At 39.9% G+C, this 26,412-nt stretch overlaps 1 protein-coding gene across 1 annotated transcript; it reads left to right on the top strand.

Moving 5' to 3' along the window:
• The first annotated feature begins 1,156 nt into the window (after positions 1–1,156).
• USF3 (upstream transcription factor family member 3) lies at positions 1,157–23,516 on the top strand. Its single transcript, XM_023517863.1, has 6 exons — positions 1,157–1,188; positions 2,841–2,905; positions 3,869–3,897; positions 6,352–6,434; positions 13,625–13,721; positions 16,702–23,516. Exons 2-6 carry the CDS (start codon positions 2,859–2,861, stop codon positions 23,148–23,150), a joined length of 6,705 nt encoding a protein of 2,234 aa, XP_023373631.1. The 5' UTR covers positions 1,157–1,188; positions 2,841–2,858; the 3' UTR covers positions 23,151–23,516.
• Positions 23,517–26,412: the final 2,896 nt, after the last annotated feature.

Raw genomic sequence — 26,412 nt, 5'->3', positions numbered from 1 at the left:
GTTTGGGAAGCATTGCCCTAAAGTAGAGCTAAGTTTGTCAAAGTTTTTGTAACCAAAAAAAGAAAAGAAAAATGACCCAAGGAATTTTGTTAAAAATCCAAATTCCTGGGCCCTTCCCAGACTTGTCACTTGTTAAGTCTGGAATGAAGGAAGGATAATTTTATATTATTTACTTATTTTTCCATTTTTAAAATTTCAATAGATTTAGGAGGTACAAGTAGTTTTTTGATGCATGAGTGAATTATACAGTGCTGAAGTTGGGCCTTTCAGTATACCTGTGGTGTGAATTGTGTACATTGTACCCAATGGATAATTTTTAATTCCTTACCATTTCCCAGCCTTCCCCCCCCCCCGAGTCTCCAAAGTCTATTACACCATGTATTACCAAAATCAAAGGAAAAATAATTTTAGAATTGAGAACCTATCTGGGTGGATGAGTTGGAGTAATCAGTGGGCATTGAGTATGCTTAAGAGAAAGGAGAGAGTCATCTTTAGGGGACTGGAGTATGAGTAACCAACAAGAAAGTGACTTTGGAGAGTATTTGTTGCATTTATTGTCTTTTCTTTTTCTTTTCTTTTTTTATTTTTTGGGACAAAGTCTCACTTTGTCACCCTTGGTAGAGTGCTGTAGCATCATTAGCTCATAACAACCTCAAACTCCTGGGCTTAAGCGATTCTCTTGCCTCAGCCTCCCAAGTAGCTGGGACTACATGTGCCCACCACACCTGGCTATTTTTAGAGACGAGGTCTCCCTCTGCCTCTGGCAGGTTTCAGACCTGTGAACTCAGGCAATCCACCTGCCTCAGCCTTCCAAGTGCTGGGATTACAGGCGTGAGCCACTATGCCCAGCCTTCCATTTGTTTTGAAGCGGTGAGGAGAGTTCAGGGCCATCTTACATACCACTAAAAATCTGTCCACATGCTACAGGTTGCCAGCCTTTGTCCAGTGTGCTGCTAATGGGTATGTAGTGACTATAAACATTCACTGCTTTTTCTCTCCTATAGTAAGAAGAAAATACAACCTATAGACCATCTTCTGGCAGAAGATGGTAGATTTGGATCAGAAACAGGAGGTGTTGGAAGCCAGGAATCAAAAGTGAAGAAACTCTGCAAGCTCTTGGCTGAGAAAGGTGACAGGAATTGTTTATTTAATGACATGTCCTGCATCATCATTATATGGACATTGAATGTGAGTCCATTGCTTTTAGCCAGTAGGTGCCTTCATTAGTGGTAGTGTGAAGGTGGAATAGAAATAAGTTGCTGGAAATGGGTCTTGACCACATTTCACCACAGGCTGCTTGAGTTAGTACTTTCTGTAATCCCTTTGCCTGCTTTCACTTCCACTTATTTCCCAGGACACTTCCCCCTCCTTTCTAAGGTTAAGGGTAACCTGAAATACCTCATTAAAACCTATAGCTAGGCTCGGCGCCTATAGCTCAACCGGCTAAGGCGCCAGCCACGTACACCTAAGGTGGCGGGTTCGAATCCCCAGCCCGGACCCGCCAAACAACAATGACGGCTGCAACCAAAAAAAAATAGCCGGGCGTTGTGGCGGGCGCCTGTGGTCCCAGCTGCTTGGGAGGCGGAGGCAGGAGACTCGCTTGAGCCCAGGAGTTGGAGGTTGCTGTGAGCTGTGATGCCATGGCACTCTACCCAGGGGGACAGCTTGAGGCTCTGTCTCAAAAAAAAAAAAAAAAAAAACCTATAGCTAACATTCATTATGTTCTTGCCACAGCCAGGTACTGTAGTACGATGTTGTCCCTGCAAATAATTTCACTTCTCAAACAACCCAATACTATAGATACTGCTATTATGGTCTGTGCTGTAGACGAACCATCTGAGGTTCTGAGAGGTTATAGAATTTGTCTGAGACCTGACATGTAGAAAATGTCAGAACCAGATTTTAAACTCATGCTTTCCGACTTCAGATTCCATACTGGTGTCTTCTTTCCCTCAAGAGAAAAAATTGGGAAACTACACTTGTATCTCCTCTACTTTACTGGACCAGGTATTCTAACTTGGCAGACTTCTTTTTGAAAGATTGTAAATCCTGGGGATTTAAAAGCATTATAGTTTTAATTATGAAATTTTTGAAAATCAGAGATGAGAAAGAAATTACCTATAACATTGTTGATCTTACATAACTATCATTAATATATAAATGTGTTTGTTTTCAGGCTTTTTCCATATAATGTGTATATTTCCCAAAAGTACATATATTTTTTTCATATCCTGACCTTTTAAATACAAATAAGATTTTCATGCCCAGATTTTAATGATTCTCAAAGGGTAACATGAGCCTTCTAGTAGTTTGAAGTTAAAGAAATCCCAATACATGAGTGAATAAATGAATTTTTTTTTCATGTATGGAATATTACATGTTTTGCACTTGTCATCTCTGGTTATTTTTCTGTGTTCAGAGAGGGGGAACCATTGTTCTAGTTCAAATTTTGTAGAACACTTCACTATCATGAACAAAGAACACACTTTCCCAGCTCAAGTATGTTCTACCTGTTTTTCCAGGTCTTGCTCAAGTTTACATTCCCTTTGAGCTTTTCTTGACTTTTAAGCCTGCAGTGATCTTTCTCTGCTCCAATCTTCTTGAGCTCTTTCTGGCTAGACCTCATATTTTACATTCACCATGTTCTATGTTTGCTGGTTATAATATTTTTGTCCTGTTTTCTTATGCCTCTTTCTCCCTCACCTCTAACTCAGTGCTTTATCAATGTCATTTTTTTTTTTTTTTTGCATTTTGGCATTCAAATCAAATTGCTATTGATCAATTTTTGTAAGATTCTAGGATAACTAAACTTCTTGGTGTGACTTTCCATCTTTTTATAGGTTCCTATCACTGTAACCATGCCAGAAATGACAGAGAATGAGACTCCTACAAAAAAGCAGCACAGGTATGTATGCATAGTCCAAAGTTAATGTATTCTGAGCAAATAAGAAACATAATTAGTTCCTATTTTGCTAAATAGGTGGTCCTTAGGGAACATTCATGTGTATGCCTAGAAAATGATTACTCTTCAGAAATATGTGTGGATAAATATAAAAATATTTACTAGAAGGGGTATAAGGCTAAAATGTACCTGTCTTCCTTATTCTGCTAGCAATATAACAAGTAAAAATGACAATCAGCAGCTTAATTATTTGGTATTTCCAAATCTATGCTAAATGTTTAGTTTTTAATGACAGTTTTACTTATATTATGGTATTAGTTTTGGATATCCTAAGTTCATTTAGGCTGTAGTCAGCCTAAATGAATGGACATTTTGTGACATTACAATCCATTAATACCAATATGCCTACCAGCACAATATTGCTATTGGTTCTTTGTATAAACTCTCTTCCAGCGTTTGGGTAATGTATCTGCTTAGATTTGCACAGCCAATGCTTTTTCTAATATTAAAATCACTATTCTCTTTTCTTATCAAATAGCTATTAGAGAATACCAATGTATTGGGTAATTATTCATGAAAGGGAAAAAAAATCAATGTTTTTAGTATATTGGCTTTTATGAAAATTTAAGAATTTATACAGTCTAAGGTACAAAAATGTACAGGACAGCTCAGCCCACTGTCAGTGAATGGGTGCTGTTTGCTGCCAGATTTTCCTCCCTGGGAATTACTACTCTCTGCTGTTGCTTTTCTCTCCTATACACCCACATCCAGGACAAACATCAGAAGTCACCTACTTGGCATATCACTTTGTGAACTTACTAGCAGTTAAATTACATTGCCAAATAAAGTTTTCAGTGACTGCTTCACTTCCTAACCTACAACTCTAGGTGTGGAAGAAAATATAAAGTGGTGAGCATGCTTTCCCATTATTTTTGTGCTACCTTTTATCTACACTTTTTCTTTCAGGAAGAAAAACCGGGAGACACACAATGCAGGTAGAAACAATTTAAATTTTACTTGTTAGCATTTTTTTAAAATTCAAAATGAAATTATACTGCAGTTGACTATGTAAGTTTTGTTATAAGCATAGAACCATTATTTGTTATGTTTTAGGAAAATGTTCTTTTATCTGTTTTTGACAGATTACTCCCTGAGTCTGATGAAAATAAATGGCTTGTTTGCTTATCAACTTCTGATTTGTAGTCTATGTAGATAATAAGAGATTAATATATTTCTGGAGCTAGCGTTTTACCTGATTTCATTCACTACAGTAGTCCAGATCTAGTACTCCTGAATAGAATGAAGGATATGTGTCTTTGCAGAAATTCCAGAGGGGGGCTGGTTGCATCTGGTATAGGTAAGAGGTGAACAGCAGGTCTTAAGTTGTGGAGTTCTAGAGGATAGGAAGAAATATAGGAAATAAATATTTGATTTTATCTCCAGTACTGAAATTATAGCTTAAAAGCAAATAAACATATATAGAAATAATTGTGCATGTATTTTTAATTTGGCATATGGTTTAATATTTTATTTTCCGTCAAGAACTACATTCAGATCTAAAAAATTACTTTAGGTGTTAATTTCTATAGCTCTATAAATGATATCTTCCTTTCTCTAAGGAAAGGGTTCTTGGAAAAATTTTATTTACAGACAGATGTGTTGGCTGGGCTCAGTGGCTCACACCTATAATCCTAGTACTCTGGGAGCCTGAGGCTGGTGGATAGCTTAAAGCTCACAGGTTCGAGATCAGCCTGAACAAAAAGCGAGACCTTGTCTCTACTAGAAATAGAAAAACTGAGGCAAGAGGATCACTTGAGCCCAAGAGTTGGAGGTTGATGTGAGCTATGATGTCACAATACTCTATCCAGGGCAACAATTTGAGACTCTGTCTCAAAAATAAATAAATAAAAATAAATAAAATAAACTGATATGTTGAATGCTGGTGGGATTTGATGTTTTCCAGAATGAGGAATTTATTGCCTTTGGAACTCATTTATCACTAGGGGTAAAAAGCTGACTTGTTTTTTAAACCTCTACACATTAAAAAATCTGCTCTTATGTGGAACTCTACCCAGAACAACTGAGTGAGACTCTGTCTCAAGAAAAAAAAAAATCTGCTCTTAGATAACACGTTATTGTTAGAGAATTCAGAGGAAAGGTAAGCCACAGTTTGTTGCTTTGCTTTCCTTGAATGTATAAATTAAATCTGATGTTTTTTGGCAAAGAGCTAAATCTTTTTTATTAGAATCACCCATCACATGGTGCCATAGGTATGTCCTTACTATAACTTACTAACAGAGAGTAATTAGATGTCATTAAAAAGGTTGTCCTTGTTGCTAGGTCATGAAGCAAAAAAATATACATTTTTCAAAGCAGTTTCTACTCATGCTGTAATCTGAAAGATCATCTTTTTAGAAACACTGGGATCCTTTGTTAAAAAGGAAGGTTTTAGAAAATTTACTTTTTTTTTTTTTTCCGGGACAGAGTCTCATTCTTACCTCAGACTAGAGTGCCCTGGCATAAGCCTAGCTCACAGCAACCTCAAACTCCTGGGTTTAAACCATTCTCCTGCCTCAGCCTCCCAAATAGCTGGGACTTCAGGTACCTGACGTAACACCTGGCTAGTTTTTTTTTATTTTTACTAGACATGGGGTCTCTTGTTCAGGCTAGTTGAACTCCCGAGCTCAAGAGATTTTCCCTCCTTGGCCTCCCAAGACTGCTAGGATTACAGGTGTGAGCCCTAGAAAACTTTCTAACAGAAAATAGGTAAGACTCTTGTTATATAGAAATTATTTATATAATCTCTTGTATCCTTTTACCCCTTCTAAAGTTGTGGCATTTAAGCCTGGAACATTTGGCAGTTGATTGAGAAGTTGTCAAGTACCCAGTTTCTTAGATGGGAAAGATCCTATGTAGCCGAAGTAGAGAGCCCATAGCCTATGGAGAAAACCAACCAATCCCTTTTCTTGTCTATTTTAAGTCATAACTAAAAGCTGTTTCAATTCCATAAAGTCCTTCTAGTCATCCTAAAAGTGTTTTAAGGTTCTTTAATCTACCTAGGTAGGTCTCAGTTGTCCATTTGCCATAAACAGTAGCTTTTTAATAGTTTAGCTTGTTAGTGGGTTCTTTAAATCTGGCTATCATTACAATCTCTAGTAAATACTTAAACTATAATAAAATGATGGCCTAATGCAATATTAGCAATTCCTGTTTGTTTATAATTTGAATTTAATTATTATCAATCGTTTGAAATGCTAATACATGTATTTGCTTATATTGCTTTGTGTAACACTAGACTTAAAAGATAACATTTTTAGAAATCTTATTTACTTGTTATAGTTATTTGTCTTTAGATAATATTGGATACCTAAAATTTTTTTACCAAGAGAGAATGAGGCATTTTTGCACAGTAGTATAAAGTTTGATAAATGGATTTTACCCCTGTCTAGTGGAGAGGCACAGAAAGAAGAAAATCAATGCTGGGATAAACAGAATAGGAGAGCTGATCCCATGTTCTCCTGCCCTGAAGCAGGTAAGAAGTCCATTCATATTTTTATTAATTAGTTGTGAACAGACAATCTCTAAGTTGTTTTGGTACTGAAAATGATTACTTTTGTTTCCTGCCCTTTATAGTTTTTTTGCAGTTACTAATTGCCTTCTTTATCATTTGCTTCATTTTCTTTTTTCTTCTTCTTCATTTTTGAGACACTGTTGCCCAGCCTAAAGTGCTCTGGCATCAGCCTAGCTTATAGCAACCTCAAACTCCTAGGCTTAAGCAATCCCCCTCCCTTAGCCTCCTGAGTAGTTGGGACTACAGGGACCCACCACAATCCCCAGCTAATTTTTCTGTTTTTAATAGAGATGGGGTCTCACTCTTGCTTAGGCAGGGCTTGAACCCTGAGCTCAAGGGATCTTCCCACCTTGGCCTTCCAGAGTGCTAGAATTATAGGCATGAGCTACCATGCCTGGCCTGCTTCATTTTCTATATACCTGTTTTAATTTTTCCCATGTTTCCAATAATCTCTAGTACGGTTTCTTTTGTTTTTTTGAGACAGAGTCTCACAGTGTCGCCCCTTATAGAGTGCTGTGGTATCATTGCTCACAGCAACCTCAAACTCTTAGGTTCAAGTGATTCTCTTGCCTCAGCTTCCCAAGAGCTTTGACTAAATGCACCCGACTACGTGGATCTCTGTTTTTAGAGATGAGGGGGTCTCATTCTTGCTCAGGCTTGTCTCGAACTGGTGAGCTCAGACAATTCATTGGCCTCAGCCTCCCGGAGTGCTAGGATTATAGGTGTGAGCCACTGCACCTGGCCTCTAGTACAGGTTCTACCTGGTTAAATGTGCCATGTAATTTCTAGTCTCTTAAGTTGAATTTTCTCTTCAATTGCTAAATTAATCCCAGGATTATGTTTATATATATGCCACTTTATCAGGCATTTCTTTATTCACTTTTAAATTCTTAATTAGAATCTTCGAAGGATAACTTCTTTAATTTATTCTGTGTGCCCTATCAGCCTCATCTAGTACTTAAAATCTCAGCTTCAAGTGTGAAGGTTTTCCCCAATGAAGATAGCTTTTTATGTTTTTTTGATAATGAGGATAAAGCACACTCACTGAAAACGAAACAAAAGAAAAAATTGAAACAATATGGAAGACATAAAAACATTAAAAAATAATTTTTAAGGCTGGGCGTGGTGGCTCACTCCTATAATCCTAGTACTCTGGAAGGCCATGCCAAGCGTTGTGGCAGGTGGCTATAGCCCCGGCTACTCAGGAGGCTGAGGCAAAAGGACCACTTGAGCTGTAAGCTATGATGCCATGGCACTCTATCAAGGATAACAAAGTCAGATGGTTTATAATTCCCAAGTCATAACCACTTGGTTGCACATCTCTTCAGGCATTGCTTTATGAATCTTCATGTGTGAGTGTGAGTATAAATACATGGATATACTCTATACTGGATATGTATATCCAGTGCTGTTTTATAACCTGATTGTCGCTTTCACTCTGTACACAGTGAACATTTGGTTGTAGATTCCACTCCTCATATAGCTTATTTTTTTAAATGGTTATCTAATATGTATTCCAGTGTAATGGGATATCATAATTTGTAATAATCTTTTTTGTTAAATTTTGATTAATATATGCAAAAATTAATATTGCATATAGAAAACAGCACAAAAAAGTTAGAACAACAAACATTAATCTCCTACCTGCCTGCCAAAGGCAACATTCTCCAATTTCTTTTGATTTTTACTGTCACTTTCTAAATAACATACTTACCTTGCTGTATCATAATTTTTCCATTTTATTATTTATTTGTTATGATCATTGTCATGATCACAGCTCACTGTAACCTTGAATTCCTATGCTCAAGCAATCTGGTGCAGTCTCCTGAGCAGCTACAGGCATTTACCACATACCTGGCTAATTTTTATTCTTTCTTTTTTTTTTTTTGAGATAGAGTCTCACTGTCACCCTGGGTAAGTGCCATAGCATCATCGTAGCTCACAGCAACCTCAAACTCTTGGGCTCAAGAGATCCTCCTCCCTTAGCCTCCAGGGTAGCTGGGACTACAGGCACCTTCCATGATGCTTGGTTAGTTTTTCTATTTTTAGTAGAGATGGGTCTTACTCTTGCTTAGGCTGATCTTGAACTCCTAAGCTCAAGCAGTCTAGCTGCCTCAGGCTTGCAGAGTGGTAGGATTACAGGTATGAGCCACGACACCTAGCCTAATTTTTATTCTTTTGAATATTTTTGTTAAAGCTGTGGTCTTGCCCTGTTGCTCAGGCTGGTCTCAAACTCCTGGTTTCAAGTAATTTTCCTGCTTTGGTCTCCTGAACTTCTGGAATTATAGGGGTGGGCTACTATGCTTACTTTTAAAAATGTACTTTTTGTTTCCTAACACAATGGCAATTTTCCCATTTTAGGTATTATCTACCAATTTCCTATTATGCTTTTCTCCTGGCTTCCCCTTCTTTGATCCTTCCAATCCAATTCTATCACAGCTTTTGGTTAAAATTGGCACTCAACTTTTATGTTGTTAAGATTCTGTAAATATTATTTATGGTTAAACCAAAGAGTATATTATTTCATTCGTAACTTTTGGGTTTTGGGGGTAAATAATTGCCACATAGTTTTTCATTTGCTTAATTTTCTACATACTTATCTTTAATTCTTCCCACATTTCCAACAGTCTCTTAGTGCAGTTTTCTATGTGGCTAAATGTACCATGTCCTTTCCATTTTCCCTTTTTTTCCTTTGAGACTTTACTTCTGAAAACAACTGTCCTCCTTTCAAATCTCAACTGCTTGGTCTCTTCTGACTCTTCTGTTTTTAATTTCAGCTTTCATATCTTTAATTTCCAAGAGTCTTTTTTTCTTATTCTCTGTTTCTGACTCTTTGTATGTTTATGGATATAATTTTCTCATCTCTGATTGTTATTTAGGTTTTTTCCTAAAGTTTTCTTCAATTTTCTGTTTTTGTTTCCTCTGATTTCCTTTCCCCTCCTTTTGTTGTGATGTTTTGTCTTTCTTTTTGGAGGTTTTCCTTATGTGTTTAGTGACGTGGCTGTTTCTTCATACTTGAGAATGAGGCTTTACAGATAATTGAATTGCCTTAGCTCTTGGTGGCTCTCAGTGTTGCAGGATTAGATGGTGTGCTGGTTTTGTTAAGGAACTTAAAAATATCAGAATTTATAGTTTTTTTCTTTGGGGGGGTAAATAATTTTTTTTCCAGAGTAGAATCTATCCATCTCCTATCTCAGAGTGGGGGTAGTGGGAGCAGGAGTATAAGCCTGGTTGCTATTATTCTGGGGGCTGGTTAGGGATGGGGGCTAGAGAGCCTCATGCTTCAGTAGTTAAGAGTTTTACGTGACTCCCTGTTTTCATTCAAGAGCCTTATTTTGTCTACTTTTATGCCAGTTCTTCCTGAAGCTGGAAGTCTCTGGTTCAGATTTCACAGAAAATAAATGTGTCTCCTACAGTTGGGACAGGAAAGGAAAATCATCCAGCTGCATAGGATATGTACATGTATTGCAGGGTAGTTCTTATCATTGCTTTATTAAGAGTCTTTCAATGAGTCCTCTCAATTTTAACCTCTTTTTTTTTGAGACAGAGCCTCAAGCTGTTGCCCTGGGTAGAGTGCCGTGGCATTACAGCTCACAGCAACCTCCAACTCCTGGGCTCAAGCGAGTCTCTTGCCTCTGCCTCCCAAGTAGCTGGGACCACAGGCGCCCGCCACAACGCCCGGCTGTTTTTTGGTTGCAGCCGTCATTGTTGTTTGGCGGGTCCGGGCTGGGGGTTCGAACCCGCCACCTTAGGTGTACGTGGCTGGCGCCTTAGCCGGTTGAGCTATAGGCGCCGAGCCTCAATTTTAACCTCTTCTCTCACCCTACCTACTGTAGTTGCTGGTGCTGCTTTATTAAGAGTCTTTCAATGAGTCCTCTCAATTTTAACCTCTTCTCTTACCCTACCTACTGTAGTTGCTGGTGCTTCTCAGCATTATCGCCCTTACACCTCAGTTTCTTTTCTCTCTCCCCTACAGAGTGGACTTAGACTTCCATAAATGTGTTTTTCAGTCTTTTAAAAACGTACTTTTTGTTTCCTAACATAATGGCACACTATGTCTTCTGATTTGTGTTTTGCCCAGTAAAATCTTATTTTCCTGCTCTTGGCTTTGTTTCTCTAAGTTTCCCTGAAGAAAGAGAACCCTAACCATTTCACTGCATGGTGCCCTAGAATGCACAAAGGAGTCCGTATTTGGCTCGCAGAGCAGAACAGCCTAAGACTCTCTTCCTATTTTTACGTGCTCTGCCTGTCTCCAGTAGAGGGGTGGGTGGCTGGACATCATCAGCTTCTGCCTTTGTTTAGATTCTTGTTTTAGAAAATGACAGTTTTTTTTTTCTCTTAAAAGTAAAGAATTTCTAGGTTTATGTATTAGGTCTTTGTTGGGACTCAGTGTAAGGAACCCAGAACTATGACTTGGTTAATAAGATGCTATAAATCACAATGATTCCTAGATGGATAGTGCTATCTGCAGAGCATTGGAGATGTTTAATAATAAAGATACTGGAGTAGAAGTTAAATAGTCACTGTAGCATTTTTAATAGTTAGAGAATAAAACCGGAATGATTGTTAAGTGACTTTAATATTTAATCAATAATAAAATGGCAGGGTCAGGCACGGTGGCTCATGCCTGTAATCCTAGCACTCTGTGCTAGAGGCGGGCAGGTTACCTGAACTCAGGACTTCAGACCAGCCTGAGCAAGAGTGAGACCTTGTCTCCAAAAAATAGCCGGGCATTGTGGCGGACACCTGTAGTCCCAGCTACTTGGGTGACTGAGGCAAGAGGATCACTTGACCCAAAAGTTTGAGATTGTTGTGAGCTATGATGCCATAGCACTCAACCCCAGATCACAGAGTGAGAGGCTGTCTCAAAAAAAAAAAAAGTCATTAAAAATAATAAGATAGATATCTAAATGCTGTGTGAAAGTATCTCTAAGATATATATATATATATTTTTTGAGACAGAGCCTCTAGCTGTCCCCCTGGGTAGAGTGCCGTGGCATTACAGCTCACAGCAGTCTCCAACTCCTGGGCTCAAGCGAGTCTCCTGCCTCCGCCTCCCAAGTAGCTGGGACCACAGGCGCCCGCACAACGCCTGGCTATTTTTTGGTTGCAGCCGTCATTGTTGTTTGGCAGGTCCGGGCTGGGGATTCGGACCCGCCACGTTAGGTGTACGTGGCTGGCGCCTTAGCTGGTTGAGCTATAGGCGCCGAGCCTAAGATATATTTTTAAATTAAAAAATGCAACATATTGTTTATAACATCCTTTTCTCTGTCTTTTTGTTTTTAAGATCTGTTTAAGCATGGATTAGCATAGGGCATTTCTGGAAGGATATGCAAGTCCCTTTATGGTAGTTACCTCTGCAACAGGGTCTGGAGAACTAAAGCAAAAAAGAATAGTGCTTTTTGATATATAGTCCTTAATAAAATTTATATATTTTTGCCATATGGGTATTGTTTTGATTCTAAAATTTGTTGATTCATATAATCATAAAATATAATCTTTCTGAAAAAGCTTAGGAGTAGACTATACTGGGAGGATGACACCAAATGCAATCAAGTAACATTTCTTCCATGACTTATTATTTAGAATAATTTGTAGTTGTGGTTAATAGAGCAAAGAATAGCATGAAAATCCAAAATCTTTACATGGGCTCGGTGCTCATAGCTCAGTGGCTAGGGCACTGGCCACATACACCAGGGCTGGCAGGTTTGAACTGTCTTTGAACAACAATGACAATTGCAACAAAAGAATAGCTGGGCATTGTGGTGGGCACCTGTAGTCCTAGCTACTGGGGAGGCTGAGGCAAGAGAATTGCTTAAGCCCAAGAGCTTGAGGTTGCTATATAAGCTGTGACACCACAGCACTCTACCAAGGGTGACAAAATGAGACTCTGTCTCCAAAACAAAACAAAACAAAAGGACCCAAAATCTTTACATGGTCTTAAATGCACTCTCATCCTCCTCTACCAGTCTTTCCCTGTATACTTCACTTTAACCCCACTCATCTCCTTACTGTTCCTCAAAGATTCCATTCCCTCTCTGAGGCCCTATGCCTTTCTGATCTTTATATGTGGAGTCTCTTTCTTCAGATATCCACGGGGCATGCTTCCTTTCACTTCCTTTAGTTTTTGCTGAGGGTTCTTTCCTTAGATTCCATATTAAAAACACCCGTAGCACAGTGGTTACAACACTGGCCACATACACTGAGGCTGGTGGGTTTGAACTCAGCCTGGGCCAGCTAAACAACAATGACAGCTGCAACAACAAGAGAAAAATAGCCAGGTGTTGTGGCAGGCACCTGGAGTCCCATTTACTTGGGAGGCTAAGGCAAGAGAATTGCTTAAGCCCAGGAGTTGGAGGTTGCTGTGAGCTGTGACAGCATGGCACTCTACCAAGGGTGACATAGTGAGACTCTGTCTCAAAAAAAGAACAAAAAAAAAAAAAACAAAACACTGTAGCAGAGTGTCTAAGTTTAGGCTGCTATAACAGAAATACCATAAACAGGGTGAATTAAATAACAGAAATTTTATTTCTTATGGTTCTGGAGGCTGGAAAGTCTAAGATAAAGACACCAGCCCTCTGCTCCTAGTGAGGGCCTCCTTCCTGGTTGTGTCCTCAGGAGGTGGAGAGAGATCTTTTTGTCTCTTCTTGTAAGGGCACAAATCCAATCATGAGCACTCCACGATCATTTCCTAATTACCTCCCAAAGGCTCTACTTCCAAATATGATCACACTGGGGATAAAGGTTTCAATATATGATTTTTAATGGGATGCAAACATTTAGTCCATTGTGCAGAGTAACCTCCATCATCACTGTAGCCCCCTCCTTAACCTGCTTTATTTTCTTCATTTGTGTATGCACATGTAATCTTATCACTACCTGATTATTTCATATCTGTGTATGTATTTTTCAAGGGCGGAGACTTTGTCTGTTTTACTATTATATCCCTAGTGCCTAGAATAGAGCCTGACACATAGGAAGTGCCCAGTAAATATTTAATAAATGAAAAATGAACAGTGGAAGCTTTCAAATATGGTACCTGTTTTAAATGTTGAAAAGATACATAGATGATACAGACAAAGCTTTACATTTCTTCTGGCAAGTTTCTTGCCCATCAGTGAAACTTTTAAATGGTTAATTTTCTTTGGCAGAGCAAGAATATGATCCTGGACCAAGCCTTTAAATATATAACAGAATTGAAAAGGCAAAATGATGAACTCTTGCTTAATGGAGGAAACAATGAACAAGGTAAGGATTTGTAAATTCTTGCTTTTTATTGTTTTTTTAAATGTTTAGTCCTTTATATCTCAGTAAAATTTACATTAGGATATAGAAGCCTATTCTTCCCCCAAAACATTATTAAGACCTTGCATTCAGTGGGTCTGGAATGCATTGATTTTATTTTAACTCTTTTCCTTCCTCTGTGAGCACCACTAATCTTGCAGGTACACATAATTTTGATTTTAGATTCTTTTGAGAATTCATATTTGCCTAACTCATGATATTAAGAATACTCTATCTCCTTTATTCCAGTTTGATCCTGCAGCTAGAGAGAGTTCTATTTTGTGCAATTTAAAAACAAGATTAGGATATACCTGTGCCAAGACTTAAGTCTGTATTAACTAAAAAGGCCAAAACAGTCAGTTTATAGTTGTTCATGTTATGTGTAACGTGTGCTTCAAACTGCCTGATCATTTAATGATATTCAACTTTTAGATAAAGGTGACTTTTTTTTTTTTTTTTTTTTTTTTTGAGACAGAGCCTCAAGCTGTCCCCCTGGGTAGAGTGCCATGGCATTACAGCTCACAGCAACCTCCAACTCCTGGGCTTAAGCGAGTCTCCTGCCTCTGCCTCCCAAGTAGCTGGGACCACAGGCGCCCGCCACAACGCCCGGCTATTTTTTGGTTGCAGCCGTCATTGTTGTTTGGCAGGTCCGGGCTGGGGATTCGAACCCGCCACCTTAGGTGTATGTGGCTGGCGCCTTAGCCGGTTGAGCTACAGGCGCCGAGCCAAGGTGACTTTTTAAATGTTGTCTAGTGAGTTCTCTTTTTCCACCAGTTTTGGAGAGCAGATTTCCTTATAGCAGCTGAAAAGAAAAATATCCCAGGCAAGTGTAAAGCTCAGGGTAGAAGGCCAGTTTTAATTTATGGCTCTGACAAGGGCATCAGTAGGCTACCATAAAAGGAGAGAAAAAAGGGCAGAATTTGCTGAGGAAAGGACAGTACTGGGCTGTGTTTATTGTGATGGGGGAAGGATATTGGAAAGCATGTTCAGGAAGTCAGCATTCAGAATTCTTGTTGTTTACTTTTATTGAAATAGCCACTTACCACCTAAGTCAGCTGTCTTTTATCCTCCAGGTCCTTTTTTGCAATCCTGTCAGATGGTTAGATACTCTGCTCTTCAGAGGTACACTGCAAATGAGTAGATTTTTCTAATGAAGGTGGCTTTCATTTCACAGAAAGGCTGAAAAGGGAAACTATTGAAAAATACAAGTTGTGTGGGACTCATAAAAAGCTGACCAGCTAGGCTAGGGGGGTTAGGGGCAGCATCTGAGACAGCTTAAATCTAGTTATTTTTCATCTCTGTCATGATTGTTCTCTGGTTCTTTTGTGTGTGTGTCTGCGCTATCTGCTCTATCGTCTTTTTTCCTCCTAGCAGCTTCCTCTGCATACTCATTATTCACGAGCACGGGGGTTGAAGCAATGGCCTTGGAGTCAGGTCTACCTGGGTTTGAGTCTCAGCTTCATTTACTCACTCAGTATCCTTTGGCCAGTTACTTAACCTCTCTAAGTCTCCATTTCCAAAAACAATCTTAAGAATGATCTTAGTGTCTACTTGAGTGAGTTTATGATAATTATATAACTACTCTGACTCCATTTCTCATATCTAAAAATGGTAATAATAATAGTTTCCATCTTAGGGTTCTTATTGGGATTAAAAAAGATAATACAAGTAAAGCACTTAAACTAAAGCCTAGCACTCAGTAAATGCTTGATAAACATTAGCTGTCATGATCATCATTGTTATTCTTATTGTTATTATTAAATGAGGCAATGAATGAAAAGGGCCAAGCAGTAAATGTGCAATAAGTGAGAACATTGGTCACTGTTACTTGGTCCATAATGTCCATGGCATACTGGCATCTTTCTTTTGTCCTTTAGTTTAAATATCAGGGAAAATAATCTGCTAGTCTCAGCTCATCCTTGTTGGAATGGAACTTTTCATTTCAGGCTATCTCACAGGACATTAGCCTTGAGGTTTGGCTGCTTTTGGTGGGTAATGGATTAGAATACCTACCACTATGCCCAGAAGATGGGAATGTATGGGCCACAGAGGACAAGTCTGCCCCACTGGTAAGGCCCATTTGTGGCTGCAGCTGTCTCCCTTCAAAAGGAGGAGGACCGTGACAGACGGCTTCACTGCTTGGTAGCATATCCGTGTTGGTCCTGCCACAGCAGAGGAAGCTTTCTTTGCTGCTCTACCACTGTGCTTCTTATGTGTTCTTGTTTCTTTCAGTCTCCATGATTTCAAAGGGTAAAATAGAAACTAAAGGTATTTATAAAAGAGACTATTACTGCCACAAGTAACATTAGCTGTTGTAGCATTTAAAAGGTCTTATAGTGATATTCAGTTATTTTTCTAGCATGTTATGATATCAATATGCCTTCTTTTTTTTTGAGATAGAGCCTCACTTTGTCACCCTGGGTAGAGTGTTGTGGTGTCACAGCTCACAGCAATCTTCAACTCTTGGGCTTAAGTGACTCTTTTGCCTGAGCCTCCCAAGTAACTGGGACTACAGGCACCTGCCACAAAGCCTGCCTATTATTTATTTAGTCAGTTTTTTGCATTTGTTTAGGTGGCCTGGGCCGGGTTTGAACCTGCCACCCTCAGTGTTACGTGCCTGGCGCCGTAACCACTGTGCAATAGGCACCAAGCCAATTATCAATATGTCTTCTCTTGCTTTACGTATGTAGCTGCCCTGTGGGAGATTTATACATTATGAGTGAATTTTTAGTTGTTGATGTTTAAAGATTTACACTCTTAAAAGGAAGGGATAGGAGTTTGAGATACCATTCTAAAAATGAAGAAAGAAGTTCAAAAAGAGCTGAAGATTCTCAGCTGAGGTATTTAGAATGCTAGAATTAGAATTCAATAGTTTAGTGCACAGTGCTTTCCCAAGTTATTATAAATAAGACACTTATCAGTATTTTTATTTTTAATATTATAGCTGAAGAAATTAAAAAGCTACGGAAACAACTCGAAGAAATCCAAAAAGAAAATGGCCGATATATTGAATTGCTGAAAGCAAATGACATATGTTTATACGATGACCCTACAATCCACTGGAAAGGAAATCTCAAAAACTCAAAGGTCTCTGTTGTTATTCCTAGTGACCAGGTTCAAAAAAATATCATTGTTTACTCCAGTGGGAGTCAGCCTGGTGGAAACAACCAGGGAGCAGCTGTTCAGGGGATAACGTTTAATGTTGGTCATAATTTACAAAAGCAAACTGCCAATGTGGTGCCAGTGCAGAGGACTTGCAATCTTGTGACTCCTGTGTCTATTTCTAGAGTCTACCCTTCTGAAAACAAGCCATGGCATCAGACCACGGTTTCTGCATTAGCTACCAACCAGCCTGTTCCTCTTTGTCTTCCTGCTACCATTTCTGCTCAGAATATTCTTGAGCTTTCCACGTCTGAAAGTGAATCGAGTGTGCATGGTGCCACTACCAGCTCACTGATTGCTGTTCCACTTGGACCTGAACTTCATCAACATCGTTCCTTGCACACATGTTTAAATGATCAAAATTCTTCTGAAAATAAGAATAGACAAGAGAGCCCCAAATTATTGAAGAAAACAACCTCTTGTTCTACAAGCATTCCCCCCGGTTCTTCAGCAGTTGCTACTGAAGTGCACCATGGAAACAAGTCCTGCTTGAGCATACAGGACTTCAGGGGTGATTTTCAAAACACCTTTGTTGTCTCAGTTTCCACCACAGTCTGCTCCCAGGCTCCTAGATCTGCAGGTAATTCTTCTCCAGTGAGCATTAGCAAGACTGCAAGCTTGACAAGTGCAACCACAGTGGTGGCACCATCTGCCCCTGGAGTGGGGAGGACCACTACTCCTGTAAGCTCTCTTTCTGCAAACTCTTTGGACAGTGGTTGGATTCTTTCTTGTTCTTTGCCTTCTTCAAGCGTTAGTGCTTCAGATTTGAAAAACATTAATAGCCTTACTCGAATTTCTTCAGCTGGAAACACACAGACAACATGGACTACTTTGCAATTGGCGGGAAATACTATTCAGCCCTTAAGCCAGACCCCATCTTCTGCTGTGACTCCAGTATTAAATGAGTCTGGTACTAACACCACCATAAGCAACCACAACAGACATGTGGCTGCAGGCATCAACTTGAATAATTCTTTCCCAGCAGACGGGCAGCCAGTTGAGCAAGTAGTTGTAACTTTGCCTTCTTGCCCATCTCTACCTTTGCAGCCACTAATTGCCCAGCCGCAAGTTAAATCTCAGCCCCCCAAAAATATCCTTCCACTGAATTCAGCAATGCAAGTGATTCATATGGCTCAGCCAGTTGGGCCAACTGTGAATGCAGCTCCAGCTAATCAAAACGTTATCATTCTTCAGCCACCCAGCACCACCCCATGCCCAACAGTGATGAGGGCAGAGGTTCCCAACCAAACAGTAGGGCAGCAGATAGTAATCATACAGGCAGCTAATCAGAATCCTTTGCCACTCCTCTCTGCTCCACCTCCTGGTTCTGTTCGACTCCCTGTCAATGGAGCCAATGCGATAATAGGTTCTAATAACTCAGCGCAAAATGTTTCAACCCCACAGACTTTTGGAGGAAAGCATCTTGTCCACATATTACCAAGACCTTCATCTTTATCTACATCTAATTCAACACCAACTTTTTCTGTTACTATGTCAAACCAACAACAGCCTCAAACCATTTCTTTAAATGGGCAGCTCTTTGCTTTACAGCCTGTGATGTCTTCATCAGGAACTACAAATCAAACCCCTATGCAAATTATTCAACCCACCACCAGCGAAGATCCAAATACCAATGTTGCCCTGAATACATTTGGCGCTTTGGCCAGTCTCAATCAAAGCATATCACAGATGGCAGGGCAAAGCTGTGTACAGTTGTCTATCAGTCAGCCTGCCAATCCTCAAACTGCTGCAAATAGTCAACCCCCCTCAGCTAACTGTGTTTCGTTAACCACCGTCGCACCTCTCACAACAACAGATAATTCAGCCTCACTACCCAGCACTTATAATCTAGTAACTACTCCTTCAGTGAACACTGTTGCTTGTTTGCCACCTAACGTGAAGTCAAAAAGGTTGAATAAGAAACCAGGTGCCAAGAAACACTTAGCAGCAAACAAGTCAGCATGTCCCCTAAATCCAGTCAGAGATGTGAGCAAGTTAGACTGCCCCAGTGCTGGAAGCTCAGCAGAGCCATCCTGTAGTGACAGACTGCTGGAAAGCCTCCCTGTCGTATTACCATCTGTCCCTGTGTCCCAAGCAAATTGTGTAAGTGTTTCTGCTTCACATTCTCTGGATGGTCTAAATTCTGAATCAGTAACCCCTGAGTCTGTATCCAAATGTAAGTCAGCAGAAGAGTCTGGCTCACCCTCCCAAGAATCTGTAACAAGTGAACATTTTGCAATGGCCCCAGCAAAATCCAAAGATTGTACCCCCAATTTGCAACGAGAGACATCTCAGGATAAACCAACTAGTTTAGCATTGTCAGATGCTGCCAAATCCTGCCCTTCAGACAGTGTGTTGATTCCATCTCCAAATGATCCTCACATTTTGGTTTCTCAGGTTTCTGGTTTGTCATCTACCACAAGTACTACAAGTACTGACTGTGTTTCTGAGGTAGAAATCATTGCTGAACCTTGCAGAGTTGAGCAAGATTCATCAGATACGATGCAAACCACAGGTCTCTTAAAGGGGCAAGGTTTAACTACATTGCTCTCTGATCTTGCTAAAGAAAAAGACCCTCAGAAATCATCTCTTTCAGATCAAATGAGTCATCCTGACTTTTCTTCAGAAAATTCTAAAATAGTTGATTCCAGTGTTAATTTACAGCATAAGCAGGAACTGTTACTGATGGGCAGTGACGATAGAGATCCAGCACAGCATCACTCCTGCCTCCCTGATCAGGAGGTCATCAATGGGTCTCTGATGCCCAGCAGGCAGACTGACTCTCCCATGTCGACCAGCTCTGGCAGTAGTCGTAGTTTCTCAGTTGCATCCATGCTTCCTGAGACAACGAGAGAGGATGTGACCAGCAGCACAACAACTAATACGTGTGACAGCTGTACCTTTGTAGAGCAAACTGATATAGTAGCGCTTGCAGCAAGAGCTATTTTTGATCAAGAGAACCTTGAAAAGGCAAGAGTTGGTCTCCAGGCTGATGTAAGGGAAGTTACTTCAAAGCCTTCTGAAGCATCATCATTAGAGGGAGATCCACCTTTCAAATCACAGACACCTAAAGAGAAGGGTACCGGACAGGCAGAAGTAACATCAGATGAATTTCATTCTCAGGATTCAGTTGAAGCAGCTGTGGATAGGCCCCTTGAGAAACCAAGTTGTTCTCTAGGAATTAAAACATCAAATGCCTCTTTACAGGCCTCAACATCTCAGCCACCAAGCATCACTAGTCTAAGTGTGAATAATCTTATTCATCAGAACAGCATCAGCCATCCTCTGGTTAGCTGTGTGGGTTTATCCCAAACTTCAGAGCAAACAACTGTTCCTACAACAGTTAATCTGACTGTTTCATCTAGCTCATATGGTAATCAGCCTCCTGGACCACCTCTGATGACTGAATATTCCCAAGAACAGCTAAATACTATGACTAGTAACATACCAAATTCACAGATTCAAGAGCCACTCTTAAAGCCAAGTCATGAAAGCCGTAAGGATTCTGCCAAGCGTGCTGTCCAAGATGACCTTTTACTGTCTTCAGCTAAACGTCAAAAGCATTGCCAGCCAGCCCCGCTCAGGCTTGAAAGTATGTCCTTGATGAGTAGAACTCCAGACAGCATTTCTGATCAAACTCAAATGATGGTCGGTCAGATTCCCCCCAACTCTTCAAATTCTGTTGTACCTGTTAGCAACCCAGCACACGGAGAAGGCCTTGCACGACTGTTTCCATCTGGTAACAACTTCGTAGCCCCGGCATTGAGGCAAACTGAAGTTCAGTGTAGTTCTCAGCCTTCAGTTGCTGAGCAGCAGCAAACCCAGGCAAGCCAACATCTACAGGCCCTGCAACAGCATGTTCCAGTTCAAGGGGTATCTCACCTTCACAGTAACCATCTCTACATAAAGCAGCAGCAGCAACAGCAGGCAGGCCAGTTAAGAGAGAGGCATCACTTGTATCAACTGCAGCATCATGTACCTCATGCAGATAGCTCTGTCCACTCTCAGCCCCATAACGTTCACCAACAGAGGACTCTACAGCAGGAAGTCCAGATGCAGAAAAAGAGGAATCTTGTTCAGGCCACTCAGGCCTCTCAGCTTTCCTTACAACCGAAGCACCACGCAACTGACCAGTCCCGACCCAAGAGTGGGCAGCCGCATCCTCACCATCAACAGATGCAGCAGCAAATGCAGCAACACTTTGGAAGTTCCCAGCCAGAGAAGAGCTGTGAAAACCCTTCAGCCAGCCGGAACCACCATAGTCATCCCCAGAACCATCTCAATCAAGATATTATGCACCAACAGCAGGATGTTGGAAGCAGACAGCAAGGCTCAGGGGTTTCTTCTGAACATGTATCTGGGCATAATCCAATGCAGAGGCTTTTGACATCAAGAGGCTTAGAGCAGCAAATGGTGTCCCAACCGAGCATCGTGACTAGACCTTCCGACATGACCTGTACTCCACACAGGCCGGAGAGAAATAGAGTTTCCAGTTATTCTGCGGAGGCACTCATTGGAAAGACATCTTCTAATTCAGAGCAGAGAATGGGTATATCTATTCAGGGTTCCAGAGTTTCAGATCAGCTTGAAATGAGAAACTATCTTGATGTTCCTAGAAATAAGAGTTTGGCTATTCATAACATGCAGGGTCGTGTGGACCATACTGTAGCCTCAGATATCCGCCTTTCTGAATGTCAGACATTTAAACCAAGTGGAGCCAGTCAACAGCCCCAGAGTAATTTTGAAGTACAATCTTCAAGAAATAATGAGATAGGTAACCCTGTACCCTCACTGAGGAGTATGCAGTCCCAGGCTTTTCGAGTCAGTCAGAACACTGGCCCACCACCAATTGACCGTCAAAAGAGATTGACTTACCCACCAGTTCAGGGCATCCCAACAGGAAATGCTGTTCCACCAAGGGACAGTGAAAACGCATGTCATCAAAGCTTCATGCAGAGTTTACTTGCTCCTCACCTTGGTGATCAGGTCATTGGGAGCCAGAGACCACTCTCAGAACATCAGAGGAATACACAGTGTGGTCCGTCCTCAGCAATTGAGTACAACTGTCCTCCAGCTCATGAAAGTGTCCACATTAGAAGAGAGAGTGAGAATCAGAACAGGGAAAGTTGTGACATGTCTCTAGGTGCAATTAACACCAGGAACAGCACCTTGAATATTCCCTTTTCAAGTTCCTCTTCCTCAGGAGATATTCAAGGTCGAAACACAAGTCCCAATGTTTCTGTACAGAAATCCAATCCCATGAGGATTACTGACAGTCATGGGACCAAGGGCCATATGAACCCTCCAGTCACAACCAACATGCATGGAGTTGCAAGGCCAGCTTTGCCTCACCCATCCGTGTCTCATGGAAATGCTGATCAAGGGCCTCCTGTACGTCAAGCGAATTCTTCAGTTCCCCAGAGATCAAGGCATCCCTTGCAAGACAGCAGTGGTTCCAAAATTCGTCAGCCTGAAAGGAATCGTTCTGGAAACCAAAGACATAGTAATGTCTTTGATCCAAGTCTTCCCCATCTTCCTCTCTCTACCAGTGGCAGCATGATTCTGGGACGTCAACAACCTGCTGCAGAGAAGAGAGGAAGTATTGTTCGTTTCATGCCTGATAGCCCACAAGTACCTAATGATAATTCAGGTCCTGATCAGCATACACTGTCACAGAATTTTGGTTTTCCCTTTATTCCTGAGGGTGGCATGAATCCACCAATAAATGCTAATACTTCTTTCATTCCACAGGTTACTCAGCCTAGTGCCACTCGAGCACCAGCCCTTATCCCAGTAGATCCCCAGAATACCCTCCCTTCTTTCTATCCCCCATACTCTCCTGCCCATCCTACACTGTCTAATGATATCTCAATTCCCTATTTTTCTAACCAAATGTTCTCAAATCCTAGCACAGAGAAGGTAAACAGTGGAAGTTTGAATAACCGATTTGGATCAATTTTATCTCCTCCCAGACCTGTTGGCTTTGCTCAACCAAGTTTTCCTCTTCTTACTGAGATGCCACCAATGCACATGACCAACTCTCACTTATCCAATTTTAATATGACATCTTTGTTTCCAGAAATAGCTACAGCTCTTCCTGATGGCTCAGCAATGTCACCTTTGCTTACAATAGCAAACTCCTCTGCCTCTGACTCTTCCAAGCAGTCCTCGAACAGACCTGCCCACAATATAAGCCATATTCTGGGGCATGATTGTAGTTCAGCTGTTTGAATACCAATTAACTAAACATAAAGGTAATCAGTGAGATTACAAATGTATTTGTGTGTCCATGCACACATACATACACACGAGGAGAGGGGCTATGTGTGTGTGTCTTTGTGTTTGTATAATCAATTCTCAGTAAAAACAACAACAAAATTCTTGATTATCTTCTGAATGTAGGGAAGCCATGACAGAGATGATACAAATACTGAGTTGTCAAAAACAAGCTGTCTTTCGTTTTTAACTACATGGCATGATTTTTTATTTTCCAAGCACATTTGCATTCCAAGTTTGATTTGTGATCTTATATTCTCTAAATACCAGTCACCTGGAAGTTGGGGGATCACCTTGGCATGTGCTGGGTAGTAGGCAGGAGCCTAGATTTTTTTTTTTTTTTTTTTTGAGACAGAGTCTCACTATGTCACCCTTAGTAGAGTGCTGTGGCATCACAGCTCACAGCAACCTCAAACTCTTGGGCTTAAGCGATTCTCTTGCCTCAGCCTCCCAAGCTGCTGGGGCTATAGGCGCCCACCACAACTCCCTGATAATTTTTTGTTGCAGTTGTTTAGCTGGCCTGGGCCAGGTTCGAACCCACCACCCTCGGTGTATGTGGCTGGCACTGTAACCACTGTGCTATGGCCGTCGAGCCAGGAGCCTAGATTCTAAACTTAATTGTTGATAATTTATAGAATAGATAGTTGAATGGCTATCCAAAAACATAGGCAACTTGGTAAAACAGTGGCTCACCAAAGGCTAGCAAATGTCAACCTCTAAAACAGTTTCTTACCCATGGCAGGTGTTCAATTGATGCTGAATTGAAAGTCTATAGTTAAAATCAAGTAGTTAACAAATAAATGAATTGTTTAATTAGCCTTTATTCCCAAGGTTTGGTTTAGGTGGAGGTGTCTTTCTTGTAACAATCTGTAAATTATCTCAGTTTTTTGTCTTGTTCTTTAAATTCTTTGATGTGCCAAGATCCTTTAAAACAAAGGTCTTCCTTAGACAATTAGCCTTAAAAACAGAAAGATAACCAAGTGAAGTACATAAATGTTCTCCATTTTGTACTTGAATTTTGCATCAGGCCATAAGGATAAAAGCAGTTATATTGTGGAGTCTTGCAATGGATTCAGTTAGTGATTGGTGTTTCATCAATTCAGCTTTGATTTAATATTCTCTCTTCATTCTGTTTATTTGATCTTGAAATGAATTCTTCTGCATTCATTTAAATATTAGGATCAATCAGTAAATAATGTGTTTGGAATCTACATATTTGAGCCTTACTTTAAAAAATATTTCTGAATAGAGTTTTAAGCTCTGTCAGTATTTTAATTTACTGATGGTATTTATATTTTTAATATAACATTGTATATTGCATTATTCATTATGGAATTATAAGAAGAAAATGAATTTGTTCATTATTTTTCTTGTTGGTATATGTGAAATGGTGCTTCAAAAAATAGTCTTTATATATGTCCATATGTGTATGTGAGAGTGTGTGTGTGCGTGCGCATGTGTGCACACAGATTTTTAAATTATAAACTGGCCCTTTAAAGATAGGCCTGCTATCTGAAAATGCAAAATTGACACCTGAGACCTGATAAAGTATAGAAAAACTTCATGTAGGGAGGAGTTTTTAAAAGAGCCACTGAGATTAAGGATAAATTTTAAAACATATATATTTAATTTTGAATACTTAAAAAATCTAAGAAAAAACAATATGCACTCACTTTCTTAAACCCATTAAGTTCATTAATTACTTCTTATTGTTATATTCTGCCAAAAAAATAGGATGAAGTGGGAAAGATGCATACAAATTGTTCTGTCTGCTTTATTAACAAAGTGAACCCAAGGACTAGCATCATTATTTTTTTTTTAGCCAAAAAAAGTCTCCTAAATCCTGGTCAGAGCAGTTAACTCCAGTGAATACCTCTTCTAAAGACTCAGCAAAAGGGTCAGTTGTGCCTCTTTAACTGTTCTTACCAAACTTTCCTATATTTTTTTGCTGCTAAAGCAGCCTCCTGCAGGTAAATAAAATAAAATAAAATAAAATAAAATGAAAATTGTAAACAAGAAAAACCTGTATTTTCTTTGTTCTTAATGGTCTTGGGGTAGCACAGGAGAGCTTCATGAACTTAGGACAACAGGTAAAACATGGTAGTCAAAACTTTTTATTGTGGAAAATGTGGCATTTATGACTTGATTTTCAACTCTGTTAACTGAATTTTAAGCTTTAACATTCAAGTTTTTCTTTGTTCTTGAAAGGCTAATCTGCCAGTTTCAAGAAGGGCAGTTTTCTGTGTTTGGCTGTTCCCCTTCGCTCCCTCTCTCATTTCTCTCCCTGCTCCCCTCTCCCTGACTCTGCCCACACTCCCACACTGGACTGGGGACTGCTAGATATAATTGGAATTAAGGCAGTAGGTTAAGGAGAAGCTCAATTTGAACATTGTAATGCAAAGGACTCAAAGCCTGTTACTTCCAGATATTTCTGTTGCATTGACTGTATTTTCCTGCTCAGCTGTGCTCAGAGACAGCATTTGGGTTTCTCAGAGCTTTCATTCCAACAGTGTAACATTTGGATTTTGATTGAGTTTCTGTAAAGCTTAGTTGACCATCTGAAGAAAGATGTGACCATCTGCAAATAAGTGGGCTCTTGCTTCCTTGTAGCTCTAATTATTTTATACATGTGTATGCATATGTAAGAGTTCATTTCACATATAGGCTCAATTCTGAAAATGTTCAGACTATAGGCCTACTATTTGATTTAAAAGCACAAATATATGAGATTTACTGGCAGTATTAAATGTTTAATAATTAGAGCTACATAATTTCCGAGAGGATATTTGTTGTATAATATATAGAGGTATCTGGATATAATTTTGGTAAAGGAATGGCAGAAAATGTCAATTGTGGTTATAATACAAGTAGTATCATCCATAGCTTACTAACATATAACTATAGAAAGTAAAATCAGTTCCACAAATAATTTTGGAACTTGTGGAAATACACAATGTTATGTCTGAGTCATAAGTGAAAGTCATTGATGGCATCTTTTTCTCTTTTTTAGCATTACTAATCTCATCTAATCAGTCATAGAAACTGGTTGATTCCTCTCAACACTTAACAGTAACTTCTAATGAAGTGAAAAATTTCAGACTTCACTTCATGTATAAGCTTCTAAAATTTCTTTTCTGTTCTTTTTTTTTTTTTTTTTTGAGAGAGGGTCTTATTACTCTGTCACCCAGGCTGGAGTGCAATGTCCACATCATAGCTC

The sequence above is a fragment of the Otolemur garnettii genome, unplaced genomic scaffold (assembly GCF_000181295.1).
Source record: "Otolemur garnettii isolate 467f Iridium unplaced genomic scaffold, OtoGar3 scaffold00122, whole genome shotgun sequence".
Classification (NCBI taxonomy): domain Eukaryota; kingdom Metazoa; phylum Chordata; class Mammalia; order Primates; family Galagidae; genus Otolemur; species Otolemur garnettii.
Note: the sequence above shows the minus strand (reverse complement) of the source record. Positions and strands in the feature narration are given on the sequence as shown.